General features: G+C 38.7%; 1 protein-coding gene across 5 annotated transcripts in view; it reads right to left on the reverse strand.

Annotated features, from left to right (window-relative positions):
• The window catches only part of ZFYVE28 (zinc finger FYVE-type containing 28), a 148,550-nt gene that overhangs the window by 34,361 nt on the left and 98,601 nt on the right, over positions 1-15,588 (reverse strand). For 4 of the 5 annotated variants that reach the window (XM_057374047.1, XM_057374046.1, XM_057374045.1 and 1 more), the window contains exon 8: positions 8,942-10,306. In XM_057374047.1, the coding sequence (XP_057230030.1) occupies positions 8,942-10,306 (1,365 nt within the window). Of the gene's footprint in view, positions 1-8,941; positions 10,307-15,588 lie in introns of those variants that run through there. The other variant, XM_057374048.1, reaches the window with a different exon arrangement.

Below are 15,588 nucleotides of genomic sequence, written 5' to 3' on the forward strand. Positions count from 1 at the left end.
GTCTGGAASAATGCTAAAGGGGAATTCTTCAAAGCAGTGTATGGAAGGTATGTGCTCTAATCCCACTAAGAAATAATAGGATTTGTTTGCATACCTCCCACTAATCACTTGGAAAATGTACCCCTTCATGTTTCTCATTTCTGACTGCCAATTTGAAAATAAATCCCAAGTGTAGCATGCTTTAGTTGAAAGGAGAGACTTCACAACCGGAAAATAATTTTATCAGACTTGAACAAAAATCTATTTAACTTTCATTCGTTTTATGTAATTTCCCTTGCTAATTCTGCTCATTATGAAGAGATATATGCATTTAAACAAAGGCTTACTCTTTTATAGCTCATCACCTTTACCCATCCAATCTTACAATATGGTCATGCTACTAAAATGTACATTTACTATCTGTTTTACAGCAGCTAAATGATATTAAAAAAACCATTAGCACACAATTTCATACTGTGATTAGGCAGGTGTGGTGGTGTGCTCTCCCCCTTTTCTTTTTAAACAATAGCCAAAAATGGCAATCTGGATGTGTGTACACAAGTTGGGCTCAGGGGACACAGGTAGCCAATGGCCATAAATCTTGCTCAGCAGCTGAAGRCTACTTGAGCACACACCAACCAAAGCACAATGGGTTTGCAAAAATGACTTTAAGTCACTCACTCCTCTTAGCCCAAAAATAGTGGCACTCCAGGGCCTGCTGAGCTCTCCTGCATGGCAGCAGGCTGCACCCAGAATCTCACCTTGAGTAGGGATACCTCTCATGATTACTCCTCAAGGTTGAGCAAATCCTTATCACATCAGACACGGAGTAAGTGAATTGGGAATAGGAGTGCTGAACTGTTGAAATATTAGCTAAGAGATAAAAAGATTGACTGCACATATACAAATAATCCTTWAGACATAAACCATTGATCACATCTGGGACTAAGCCCAGATCCAGCTGCAGCCACACTCCTCTCTGAGGAATCTGTGGATCTCCTGACTCCATGAAAGGCTCTCCCTGGCAGTTTTGTCTGACTCTGCTCTCTATGCACTGAATGCTGAAGTGTACCTTACCAGTGAACCTTGTTACACCACTCTCACATTTACCGTTCCAGTTCGTATCAGCACAACTTCATCTCACCTCTTCCACCATCTCATCTGTTTTTAATCCTTGTCTTAACACTGTCTGCCATTTTAAACTGCTTCACGAACGCCTTCATTTTCCACTTCTCCATTTTTCTCTTGGTGCACAAACCTGACCATGCTGAAGGATCTGCTGATTTCAGGATTAGCTATCCCTCCAGACAGTCGTCATTTGCCAATGGACACTGCTTGGACATACTTGACACAAACCACGCTCACAAATGTTAGTTTGTTGTAATAAACAGGGTGTAGTTTAGGCAATTACAATGTGTAAATATTTTTCTCATTCCTGTGTAGTGTATCAATACAGATTGAATTTTTGTACCAGAATCAGTATTTATGATTTACAGTGTTTATTTAGGCTGTAACTCTTCAGATAAGAAGTTCTGTGTTTATTTAGTATCAAGAAATTGGAATCAAATAATGATAACTTTGTTTTACACTTTCTAAATGCAATATTAACTAGCTTTTTAAAAAACCCAACGAAACAAAAAAACCACAAGCAACAAATAAAAATCTCCTGACTGACTGACTGCTTTCCCCCACAGTACACACAATCTCAGGATAATGGTAGAATTTTTTTCTTATTGATGCCTGCCTGGAGATCCTCTCTGCTCTTCTAAGGTGCTGGTAGATCCTGAGGTGAATTGACSAGTTTTTTCACATCTCGAGATTCCCATTACCAGCTGATGATGGCTCAGCACACACATTCATTAGCAAAATTAGAAGATCTGTGCATAAAGCCAYATTTTGCAGCTGAGAGCAGCAAACCCTTCCTTCCCACATCAGCCCACAGGCGACCTGAGCTTCACCATATCATGCTCATTCTCAGTAATGTTGTGTTGGATTGGGCTAAGGTGGTGAAAGTTTCTTTCATTTGTAGGTCTTAAATGTCTACAGGGATATTTTAAAAATTACATTCTAGCACTGGATAAAACCAGTATCCATGCTCATCAAAACTTAATTCTTCAGCACTTCTGATAAAAATACAGAATAAAGATTTGAGGCAGCAGAGCAAAGTGACATGGGRTGATGTGGCTGCCTCTTTTCATGGAATACTGGCAGACTGAACCAATGAACCCTTTATCTAAAGCTGTTGGCCACCAAACTGAAAGCCACCTTTATTTTATCCATGCTTTTTTTCTACTGGAATGTTTTTCTAGCCACGTATATTTAATTAAACCTCTGTTTCAGTGGATGGTTTCTTCATGAATGCTGTTAATTGAATACAATTACATTTCCTATCACAATAGTTAATTGGCACAAGGATTGTTTAAATAGCTCACTTCATGAGAGCTAACTCTAAAGCCTCATATGCCATGCAAAAAAGTATCTTTTAAAACTTTTTTACCAGTTACACTCATTTCAGGAATCCTTATGTGTTTAATTGGTATCTGGAGCTAGTAAAAGGGAAGCTGGTATAAAACAGTGTCACTTTCTATTTGCACACTAAGGCTTTGTTACGTTATCAGATACTGCACAAAATCAGTGTTCAACAGGCAAGGTAAAACACTGCCAYTTTTAATTTTAGACTCACATTGTTAAGAAGAAGGAGAGGAGGACTGAAAAAATTAATTTATACTGAATCTGAATTTGGCTAGTTGCACAAAGAAAAGAAACAGAGTACTAAAAGGGGAACAAAGAACTTCAGCAGCCAGATAAACGATCAGTTAAAGGGAAATTTTGCATTAAAAGGCTGATGTTTGGTTCYCAGCCAACAACTATTTGCTTTTTGCTGATGAGGATTTTTCTTTCTCTTGAATAGCTAGTTAAAAGACTAATCAGCAAAAGACACTAAACAGATATATTTTTGTTTACATGAACTTCTACAGCTGTTCATTAATTTTTTATGGAAAAGGCAACATTTTCATGTAAAAATAGACATAATTTTCTAAAATCTTACCATGATGGGAATATTGTWAAAAAGCTTGAATTTAAGACATTTAAACAAGTTAATTTGCCTTTCAAGATCAATTAATCTGGTTTTGATAAAGAAGTACTTGTAGAATGAAAAGSTAAAGACTAAGACAAGCTAGAAAGACACTTTGTGTGAATTTGATTTTGTTTTTTAGCAAATGTTAGCCATCCCCAAAATACAAATGGCTCTTTTCCATGGATTTATAAAGGTGGAATGACTTATCTTTAAAGCTGCTGTAYTGAAAATGCACACACATCACATGTTGCTAAGGAGTGAACAAAATAAAATACAGGCCAAAAAAGATCAAAATTAGAAACCAACTATCTGAAACAGGTGTTCATATTTTTACAGAGGTATTCTAATATGCTGAGGAAATAAAATTTTTAATATCTTACAGTATAGACTACTGTAATATATAAGTATTATACAAAATATCCAGTTTAAGATTACAGAATTGCAAGACTAAGAAATGAGACAACTTGAATACCAAGCCAGAGAAGAATAAACAATTCCTCTTATTCTAGAATTCCAATAGAGATCAACAAATAGCAAAACATGCYTTTCCAAGGATGCTCATTCCTCCTCCTTACACTGCAAAGGCATATGGCAAAATGATCTATTTTTTAGCCCCCACAAGTAAATGCAAACAGCGCCAGCATCCAACAGCTGATGGACACAGCCAGATCTTGCAGGAAGTGTGAAGGCAAGAAATTCTCCACACTACAATTTCAGCTCCTTTTGCCAATTGTCAAGGGCACTACAAAAGGCTTTGTTAAGAATACATTCAAACAGACTGAGGAAAACTGAAAGAAAAAAAATTGTAAAATTTAAGCTTGACACAATAGACCCGCAGCAAAAAAGAGAGAAACTACACTTAACAATCCCTTTTAAAAATATCAGAACTATTTTGAGGTCAGTACGTAGATTAACAAACATGCAACAGAACCAGGTATTTAAGACTAAAACATCAAAACACCAGCACTGTATGACACTATGAAACAAGATGTCAAACTTCAAAAAACATTAGCAGGTTTACATGAACGCCTCAAAGAGTTCTGGAAAGAACACAAAGACAAATATATACACAACACCCAAAAAAAAAAATTTCCCTCTTTGTAACTTTGTTTCTTCTGCAAAAGAGCAGGCAGAATTTTACATTTAAAAGAAAATTTTGAAAAAAACTCTATTGTTGCTTCTGGAAAACAATGAATACTAGATACAGATTTAAAGCTTGGTTTTGATGTAATGCCCTTTTTCATCCCAAAACAGCAAATGGTGCTTTGTCACAGTTTTATCATTTTCTCCTGTATTCTTAGATGGCTTTCCCCCTWTAACAGTCTGTTTTGCTACATGACAGCCTTTATTTATCACATTGTCCCTTCAGCAGATCAGACACTACATCTTACCTAGTGCTTTTCTYGTATTTGCATCTCATTATCACTGCTGCCCAAGACTCTTGTGCTGTTGGTGTTTTGTATCTTTGAGATACTTACAAGCAAGTAACAGAGAAAGGCATAACAACAGCTATGACTTAAAAACCAAAGTAGTAGAGATCTGTCAATACCCAGTGATGGCTTTCTGTGACAGAGTGACTCCCTCAGTGGACAAGGGAAGGGCTGCAGATGTCATTTAGGTGCACTTCTGTAAAGCCTTTGACACAGCACCCCAGAACATCCTTTGCTGTAAATCAGGAGAGAGATGGATTCAATGCATGAACCGTTAGATGGGTAAGAAATTGGATGGTCAGATCCAGAGGGCAGCGGTCAACAGCTCAAATCCTGATGGACATYAGTGACAAGTGGTGTCTCTCAGGAGTCCATATTGGGACCACAATTACTTATATCTTCATTAATGACACAGATGAAGGGATTGAGTGCACCCTCAGCAGATTTGCTGATGACACCAAGTGGAGTGGTGCAGTTCAGGAGGAGGCCAGAGCAGGCCACAAAGATGATCAGAGGAATGGAGCATCTCTGCTATGAAGAAAGGCTGAGARAATTGGGATTGTTCAGCCTGGAGAAGGGAAGGCTTTGAGGTGACCCAGTTGTGGCCTTTCAGCACCTGAAGGGAGCCCACAAGAAAGATGRAGAAGGACTTTTTAGAAGAGCAGGCAGTGACAGRGCAAKGAGAGATGGCTTCACACTGAAGGAGGGTAGGTTTAGATTAGATATTGGGAAGAAATTCTGTACTGTGAGGGTAGTGAGGCCCTGGCACTGGTTGCCCAAAGAATTTCAGAATGTCCCATCCTTTGGAAGTGTCCAATGCCAGGTTGGATGGRACTCTGAGCAACCTGMCCTTGTGGAAGGTGTCCCTGCCCATGGCAGGGGGTTGGAACAAGATGAACTTTAATGTCCTTTCAAACCTGAACCATTCTAYGATTCTGTGTTTAATCTGTGTTTTAAACTCCACTGAATTTTGAGGCTAAACGGCAAAGCCTAAAATATCAGTCGCTTGAGATACAGGGATTATTATGGTAAACCCATCTGGATCACAGGGATTATACCTAYAATGTTGTATTGTGTAGTATAATGACTGACTTAGTAAAACTAACAGTTTGTGTCACAACATACACATTTGAGAGCAACTTTATTCAGAAAAGGGAAAGAAAATTTTCTTCTACTTGGTGACTTACAGTAACYAGAAAGTAAATACATTTATCAAGTTGATGAATGAGCCTATCCTGCAGCTATTCCATGTGTATGAGACTGCTTATTGTTCTAGCTAATGGGTCCATCATTCTGAAAATAATCTACTGTCTCCAACATTTCCCCTATGGTTAAGTTGGCATTCACAAGCACGTAATAAGGAGCAGTCACAGAAGCCTAATGTGATCTTTCAATTTAAAAATACCATCAAAAAGCAGTGATTAGTCATTGCCCAGGCAGCATGAGTAAGGAAAGGTCTGCAAAGTTCTGTTCTGTATCTGAATTATCTCTTTTATTGGTAACATGACTAGTGATTCAGAGGCAAGACYCAAATCTATACACATATAAAAGGATAGTAAGATCTATCCATATATACATTTTTAATCTAGTTCTCAGTAGAACCCCAGCACCTCCATTTTTCATAGAATATACCAAAGGAGTTGATATTAGAATGCTTCCAAACAAAGCAGCAACGAACTTGTAGCCAAATACCTCCATCCCTAYGGCTGCAAAGGTAGAATACTTGCCAATTAATAACAGATGTACTGCAGTCTCAATAATGAATACAGCTAATTAGAAGTAATCAGTGAAGTAACTGTGTAAGAGGCTATGATGAAAACAGACAAATCCCACTAACTTGTCAACGAAATATTCAAAAACATTCACTCAWGAGTGAATGAGATGAATTATTAAGCTCTCTTTTAAAAACTTCCTTGATGCCTGGAGTCTAAAGGTGGCAATCCCTAAAAATAAAAAGGACTCCACGGGGATTCAAACAGCTCTAGCTCTGTAAGCCTGATGATCATACCAAACAACTTAAAATACATCAAAGCTAAAATAAGTAGACAACAATATAAAGGTCAGTCTGGGAAGAAGTAACGGGACTTCTGCAGAGGGAACCTCTTGGGAGCTCTGTGAGGGGGTCAAGAARCTTGTGAAGAATGGTGATTCATCTGTCAAGCCTGGATTTCCAAATAGGATCTGTCAAAATACTCCACTAAAGGCTTTTAAGAAAACTAAGGAGCTACAGCATAAGAGGGAGGGGGCCAAAATACAGAAATAATTCTTAACTACAAATAGGGAGAAGCTGTTAAACAATCACTTCTTAGGAGAGCAGGATGGCACAGCTGAAGTTCTTTACCACTCTGGCAGTTTTGTTTTTTGTGAATTATCTGCAAAAAACAGGGAGAGCAATGAGCTCTGAAAGGCTACTACCAAAGCAAAATTATTCAGGGTAATAACAAGAACAGACTGAAGAACTGCCCAGGATCTTTCAGTCTGAATAACAGGTAATAAAATGGCAAGAATTAACTAGTAAACACATGGAGAACAATTTTAGCAATAGATACAGAATGACAGCCTCTGAGACCACAAGCAGCATCTTGGGGCTTTAGCCGGCAACTTCAGAAAGAACCTCAGCACAACACTTAGCAAAAAATCCCAACCAGAATAGTGGAACCACTGAAAAACAACAGAAAACTATTATGCCACTGTGCACATCCACAGTTTGATCATACCTTGAGTACGTGCAGTTCTGATTCACTTATTGCTAAGAGGAAATCACATTACTGAAAATCATTTAGGGCAAGAGATAAAGAATGATCAAAAGTGTGAACAATTTGTGGACAACTTCTGATCAAGTAAGCTGTGACTTTTCCAATCTGAAAAAGTAATCACACAGACAAAATGTGACTTAGGTCTACAAAATCACAACAGGTAGGAGAGGCCAGACAGGAATCAGGAGCAAACAAAAGCAAACCCAAACACAGAGAACTCTTGGTAAAAGGACAATTCTCAGATTAAGTTTTTAAACAATATTAATAGAGGYTGGACAAATCAGTGGAGAAATTATTACATTCACAAAACATGGAAGCTCAAATAGTAGCTTACATATAATTTTACTAAACTTTGCAAACTTGTTTTCAAAAATTTCATTTACTATCCTACCCAAGCCAAAACTGGTAAACAAAGTCTGAATTTTGTATCATTTATGAAGAAAGTAACTAAACACAGTAAATACTTTTAAGCAGTATTCCACTTGAAGTGCTGCAAAATCATGGAATGTCAAATGTTACATCTTAAAAGGAAGTCCATTCAGAAACCCTGTCGTAAGGCCTTGGAAATGATCATATTTGCAAACCTAAGATTGCAAATAGTCAGAATAATGAGAAAGATAAAATTACCTTCTCAAAAGTCAAGTTCTGTGTTGCTAAGTTGTATTTCACCTGTAAAAGGAATTGGGTCCAGACCAAAGAACTCATGATTCTATTTCCACTGCCAGTAAAACATTTCATACTTCCATTGGTACAGTTATTTCTGTAGCYTTTATACTGTGGTTATGCTTCATGGCTCAAGCTACCTCCACTGTGTTATCCTGAACTCTATGAACATAACGAAATGAGAGATCCTGCATGACACACAAAGAAAGCCAGCTGCCACACAAATACAGAAAACAAAGGTAACTTATCTCTAATGTCTTCCCTCTGCCTCATGGTAGTAATACTTCAGGGAAACTGAGGACTCACTACAAAACAGCACACTTCAAAATGAAGTTCCAACTGACCGGTGTATGATCCCTAGTGTCTAATCAAAGTTGAGCTGAAGCATGGCATTTTCTTGATTACAGTATAATTATGTTATCTCCTCATTATCAAGTTCCTTATTGTCATTAAATATGCAGAATCTTAATCCATGACCTCTATTCTTCTATCAACTTTGGCTGAAATGGTCCAATAGGCTTAAAAGCCACTTCTGAACTTGGTTAGGCTCCTTCAGCACACAGACATTCACAAATACACTTGTGCTCTTAAGCAACATGGTCAAATCAACCCCTTCTCTCAAATGAAGCCAAGGTAAAATGTATTTAGACCACAATCTGATCCCATGCACTGATGCAAAAGTTAACATTTTAGTATTTGCCAGACACTTTTCCTGTAAAACAGCAGAGTACAATGGAAGTAATGACCCAGGTACCATTTAGCAGCAATGCCCTCTTGGAAACATTAAGCAGGTAATGTAACATTGATTTCAATAATACAGAGACATTAGACGATTAAAATTCAGATGATCTCCAAATCTTTTGCAGAAAAGCTGATGTTCAATAAAAAGTGACCTGCATTAAAAAATATATATGGATAAAATCCTTAATCTATTGTCCTTAAAATCAACACTAATGATACACAGTCACTGCAGTACAAGGATACAGGAATTTATGTACATGCAAATTACTACCAAGACATCAAGTTGGTCTTACCTTGAACTAGATCTTGACTTGACATCTTCCTTTGCTGTCCTTTCACTACTAGCATCTTCATTGTAGTCCATTTTTTTATCACACAGTTGTTTTCTCTTCTCCCATTTCTTCTGCTGATTTGAGATGCTTTCTGCTTCTCCTTGGGAGTCACTTTCTGCTCCTACCTGTGAACCTGAGGAATGTGCCAGGCACTTAGAGGAGATTGGCAGCTTTTGCTCTTCACTGCCAAAGTCTCTTTCTGCTAACAAAGCAGAAGTTTCAGGTTTTAATGTTTCCTGCTCAGGGACTGAACTGTCCAAGTTATCTACGTGGTCCATTTCTTTAGACTTTACTAATGTGTATGAAGCATTTACAACACCTCCTGCAGAATGTTTAGTCTTTAAACCTTCAACACCGTCCTCCCTGCTGTCTTCACAGCTGCCACAACACACACAGGAATTAATTAGACAGTTTGTGGCAGCTATACTGAGTTTATGGGATTCATCCTCCTCCTCATTTGCTAATGGATTAGCAGATCCAGGAACACAACTAATAGCTGCTTCTGGGGTTGTTACCGGGGATTCTGAGCTAGAAGGAGATTTAGGATTGAATATTACAGTAGCAGATATTTTCATTCCCCCTGTCCTGTGAGCTATCACTTCYGCCGTTTCTGCATCATCAGCATACGCATCCCAGCCATTGAGGTATAACTGTGAGTCTGGACCTTCTAGACAGCTGCATGAATTTGGAACTGAAATGCCAGACATCTGTTTTCCATCTTCAACATTGTTATTATTGCTCAAGTCACTTTCAGCATCTTTTAAAAGCAAAGTTTCCTCTGTCTGATGGCCATTCTCATAAAGCAAAGCATCTCTATATTGCAGGTTCTGTTTTGAATCGTGGCAAGGGTTATTCACCCAAGCAAAAGTATCACTTACTGAATCCAACCCAGCCAGAGCTTCTCCTGCTCCATCTAGGTCATCCATAAAAAACACTCTGTCCTCTTCATCAGTTAAGTTGTCAAGATGGTGTCTTGTTGGTGAGGCTTCTGTGCTGGAACTATTTCTTAGGCTAGGTCTGTGAGCTGGAGACTGACAGATGCTTGGAGGGGAAAGCAGAGAAGACATTTCATCTCCTACTCTGTGTACCATCCTGTTCAGCTGCTCCAGCTCCTGCTCATCATACTGCATGGAACAAGCCAGCTCAGCCTCTGTGTTTTCAGCTTTTGCTGAAAGTTCCTTAGGAGGCAAAGCCGAAGTTATGCCTGGTGTAATGACAGAGGGAACTTCAGGATCTGCTCTGACAGGAAAATCTACATCTTGAGAGATGCAGAGGTTACGTTCCAGTGTGTGCAGCTCATCCTCGGTCAGCGTCTGAAGGAGATCCCTGAAAATGAAGAAATACACACATCACTTGTCATTTATAATCATGAGGCATTGATGTTAGAGATTTTAAAAAAGCTTTTACTGTGCAGAAATCCAGAACTTAGTGCAGAAATCCAGAACTTGAGGGCACAGAGTACTTTTGACTGTGTAATTCAAGGTGCATTTGGCATTCATTTYCAGAGCACGTGACTACTGATGCTTGAATTGGAGATTACTCATGCAAATAGAGTATAAAAKGATATACATGCTTGCAGTGAAGCCTCAAAAGAAACCAAAACACACACAAAAATGTAACTTTTCCCCTCCCCACCACTTWTAGTGAAAATGCCCCCCACAATTACATTCATTTTGTCAATTTTTTAATTCACGAATTTGACTTTGATAAGCAAACCGATTTTCCATCCATCAAGTTAATTCAGAAAAATATTCTGCAAAAGAGTACTGCAGAAGTTTCASAGGATTATACTGTCAGATAAAAGGATTCAATAAAACAGTAATATTGCTTATGCAACACTGGTATCTGGAAGCCTGATCACTGAAACAGAGATTGGAAGTCGGCTCTCCTGCCTCAAACACTCAGCTCAGTGTTCTGGTTTTGACTGGCATAAACTTAATTTTCTTCRAAGTGGCTGCTTATGGGGYTGTGTTTTGGATTTGTGCWGGAAACAGTGTTGACAACCCAGGGGTGTTTTTGTTTTTGCTGAGCAGGACTTKGAGAGAGCCAAGGCCTTTTGTGCTCCTCACCCCACCCCAGCARYGAGGAGRCTGGGGGTGCACGAGGAGTGGGGAGGGCACACAGCCAGRGCAGCTGACCCCAAATGACACAAGGATATTCCAGACCCTATATAGGGCATCATGCTCAGTACATAAMSCTGGGAGAAGGAGGAAGRGGRGATCTTTGGAGTGGTGCCATTTGTCTGCCCGAGTCACCGCTATGTGTGACACAGCYSGGCTGTCCTGGGATGGCTGAACACCTGCCCTGGGAAGGGCTGAATTAATTMTTTGCTCTGCTTTGCTTGTGTCTGGGGCTTTTGCTTTACCTATTAAACTGTCTCTATCTCAACCCATGAATTTTCTCCCTTTTACTCTTCCAATTCTCCCCCCAAACCCACTGGAGGGTAAGTGGCTGCTTGGAGCTGAGTTTTCAGCTGGGGTTAAGCCACGACACCACGGTCAGTAAGGAGTAAAGCTTCTGCATGATGTTAAGAACAAGGCAGGTCTAGAAGCAAACACTGAGCAATTTAGTAAACTGTGTTTTCTACAGACATGCAGCATCTCCAGTGTTACCAACTGTCCTCAGTACTGCAGTTTAGGACTATGGGCACCTGAAAACAAAGTGCTATTAAGTGCTTTATAACTTAAAAACAAATCCACAGACTTATTTTTAGGTCTGAATTTGATTTRCATTATCCCTCTCAATTAAAAGTCATATATCAAAATATCCTCTGTCAAGAACTGCTGCCATCATTTTCAAAGATCAGTTAGTGCATTTTAGCATAAATGAAAAGATGGGAAAAGCAAGACCTTTTCAACAGAAGTTAGGAGTCCATTATTCCTCATGTGTTTAGGAATCATTTGTTAGCAGGTGACATACAGCTGGCACAATAATAATAATAATAATAATAATAATAATAATAATAATAATAATAATATGCACATAGTAAAAGAATTCCCTTACAGAAGTAACTTTAGGGGGAAGAAAAGGGGGAAAAGAACCCAAAAAAACATTCAAGAAATCTCACATCTTGATTTCCAGTCAATGGTTTACATTCTTAACTTGTTAACTCAAAGACCAAATATTTTTGCAAGTACAATCAGCTTTTCAAATAGCTCAAAAAATAAATCACTGATATCACACTTGTATATCAACTACCTACAGTATAAAAAACCCAATAGTTTAGATAAGCACGCTTATGGCTATGTACATTCCACACAATTAACATTGCATTTTTTTTTAAAATCTTGCTTTATATGACTAATATGACCCTGAAAAAGTTCTAAGCYTCCAGAAGTACTACCTTATAAGAAACAACTGCTCTATTGTATCTTCCCTTGCCACAATCTGTAATGGAGAAGTCAGAACTTCATAGAATCATTCCATGTGTATCTTCAAAACCACAGTTTCACAATTTTTTCAGTCAAATAAATGAGTAAGAAAGGAAAACAGACAAGCTTATTGTGACTAATAAGCTACAAACCAGTACTGCTATTTGGCACATAGAACATTTTTAATATTTATAAATTCCTTTATTTTATCTACATAGTATGTAATGATATCACCTTATTATTACTGAGATCTTGTATTTAACCAGGGTCTSTAAGAGATTAAGCACTTGAACATCATCTTGAAAAAAAACTGATAGGAAATGGCTTAAGTTTTAAGGTCAGCATAAAAATAGCAGTATTATCATGGCTTATTTGTTAAGTAACTATACCAATGGGATGAATAAAAACACAAAATAAAGATTGCTGCCATGAGGCTTTGTATTATGAATTTTTATTTTGCTAGTTTTTACCAAAACACTATAATGTAGAATTCTATAAGTATAAAAAAAGTAACATGTGATTTTAAAAACAGTTGGGGTTTTCATTAAAAAAAAAACACAACAAACAAGAGTAAGCACACTTACTGTAACGTAACAGTGAAGGGCTTAAGCTTGTCCCTCACATATACAAAGATATTCCAGACATAAGAAATTTCTGAGTTGGGTCAGGGCCCATCAAGTAGAAAATCATGGTTCTGCTCATGGATCCCAAGGAAGAGCACAAGCACAGGACAGACACACAGTGATCCCTGTGAGTGCATCCTGCTGGCTGCCAGCAGCCAGGGATTTCTGAAACAAGGCAGAATCCCTCTGTTCAGCAACCCACAGTGAACATTTCTTGCATGGATTAAAAGTGTGTGTCACGAAGTGTCCAGCACAGCTCAAACAGCAGCTACACTCTTCCATGCACCACAGTCACACACTCTTCTTAAAACACGAATGAGCAACTTCTACAAACAGAGCCTATACAGCAATATTCAGAGGAATTTGCTTTCCATCCCAGCTCATCAGCATAACTGGGAACGATGCACGAGGACCAGGGAAAATTGAAGATTGAATCTTCAGACTTCCAGCATCAGTCTGAGGTTTTATTTGGTCTCCAGAACACCACATGGCAGCACCTGGGATTCCTGGATGTCTGAGTGCCCAGAGCTACTCTGCTTCCTTTCCAAAGGCTTGGAGAGCCTGGCTGCTCAGACCTATCCAATACAGGTTTCACACATTCACTGTAAATTAAGTGCTGGAAACACATATTTACTYTATACTGGCTATCTCCACTAACTTCAGCAATGAACGCTATTTCTGTCAATAACAACACCTCAAAATCTAAGAGCAATTGTGTGCAGTTTTGAGGATAGTAAATAAAACCTGATTAAAATACTGATGATGATGATAATAATAATGATAATAACATTAACCATCACCAAGGAAATCAGCTGACAGTCCTCATGTCTTTTTAGGTGAGTCAGATCTGCACAGCCTTGGAGGAGAAACACAAGCAGTTGAATTACATGGGGTAGTCTATCAGCCCTATAATTTCAGCAGAGAAATAATCCTGCTTTAAATTCAAAGGGAATATGCTCATTTTCCTAATTCAAACACTAGAAATTTTGCTATTAACAAATACGGCTTGTTCTAAAAGAGGCTCAGGCAATTATCTTCACTTCTCTGCTTAAAAATTCCGTAGATTCACCAGCCATTTTTAAAGATGACAAATGTTTGATCAACAGTTACCTTTTAGATACACTGTATTTYAGATTATCCAGGACTTACTGCCAGCCTGCCATGTTTTAAAATGACTACGAAGATATTGAATATGAATGTTAACCAATATATGGAAAGTAATGTGACATTTCACTGCTAAAAAACAAAACATCAGGCATCATCAGTAAAGTATAMGGCTTAATCAAACTGTAGGTACTTCAATGGTTCATTTCCTTTCTGCTGAAAAACCTTTAACTCATTGTGCTCATACAGACAATTTCTCCTTCTGCTTTCATTATTCAGAAGCCACAGATAAAGCCAGCTTCTGCAACCCACCCTGACAGCAGCAATGTSCTTTCTTCTCAGGCTTCAGAAAATACTGAACTTTATAAAGTGCATGTTGAGGTTTCACCTGCTTTTACTCTTTTTGGCATTGTATCACAGAAAGGCAATCCAGCTTTCAAAATACAAGGAACATTTTTCTTTCAGGGGTTACAGCTACTGGCAGAAATACAAAGCAAGTTCTTCAGATGTGYTCTGCCTATTACAAGCAGTAGTAGAGATTTGCTCTGCCCAGTGCAAAACCAATTAACATATTTCACTCTACTGCCAATATCCAGGGCACAGAAAKGAGTTCTTCAAAGATGCAAGGCCAGATGTCCATTTAAAGACAAGTTTGGTGTAACAGAGGACAGGCCCACAAACCCCCTAATCCGGCACATTCGTCAAGCCACCTCCATTAACTTTGTTCTTATTCTGACTTGAATTTTAAACTGTTTTATTGTCAGAGAACAGYTTCATTGTTATGGCCAGGCTGTGCTTCAATTCATGCTCCAAAGGGAGCATCACCAGCTGTCTCAATGGAGCTGCCCCCACAGGAGGCAGTGCAGGTACAGGGATGCTCCCGCTCCCACTGGCTCAGCTCTGCACACCGAAGCCACGGATCTGTGACACATCCATACTGAGAAACCAACACTGAGATATGCAACAAACAGCACTGGCACTCCTTGACTGTTCAAGTTTTAAATCAACTCCAAGTTTTGAATATAGCCACCTTGGATAAACTAGCTGATTTTCCCCCAATCAGTGTGCACACTTTTAAGACACACAGATTTCACACTGTCCCCACCCAATTCTTTAACACACAGACAGCATGCATACTGCATCTAATTTCTAGTCAATGATCCAGGAAGGTTTCAGTGTATTTAAAATGGTGTGATCCTCTGATTCTGCACCCTGMACCATTTGGTGTGCAATCTGCTTGGCTCTGCACCACCAGAATCCATAGGGACCCTGCCATCACTTGCAATGGTCCAGGAACAAGCACCAGGAAAGCAAAGAGCTCTCAAATAGGGCAGAATTAAGGAGTACTGCAAAATTCCAAGTTTGCTGACTTTTGAAAATCTCTGTACAGCAGCCTCAAAGGTATATATAGTACAGGCAGCATTTTATCACAAGAACGTTCAGTGTCACAGGCACCCAAGTTAAATATCTGTGCACAGAGCAGACAATGTGATTTATTTACTTCCAAAGC

Source organism: Malurus melanocephalus, unplaced genomic scaffold (assembly GCF_030028575.1).
Source record: "Malurus melanocephalus ecotype Western Australia unplaced genomic scaffold, MMel_1.1 scaffold_214, whole genome shotgun sequence".
Taxonomy (NCBI): Eukaryota; Metazoa; Chordata; class Aves; order Passeriformes; family Maluridae; genus Malurus; species Malurus melanocephalus.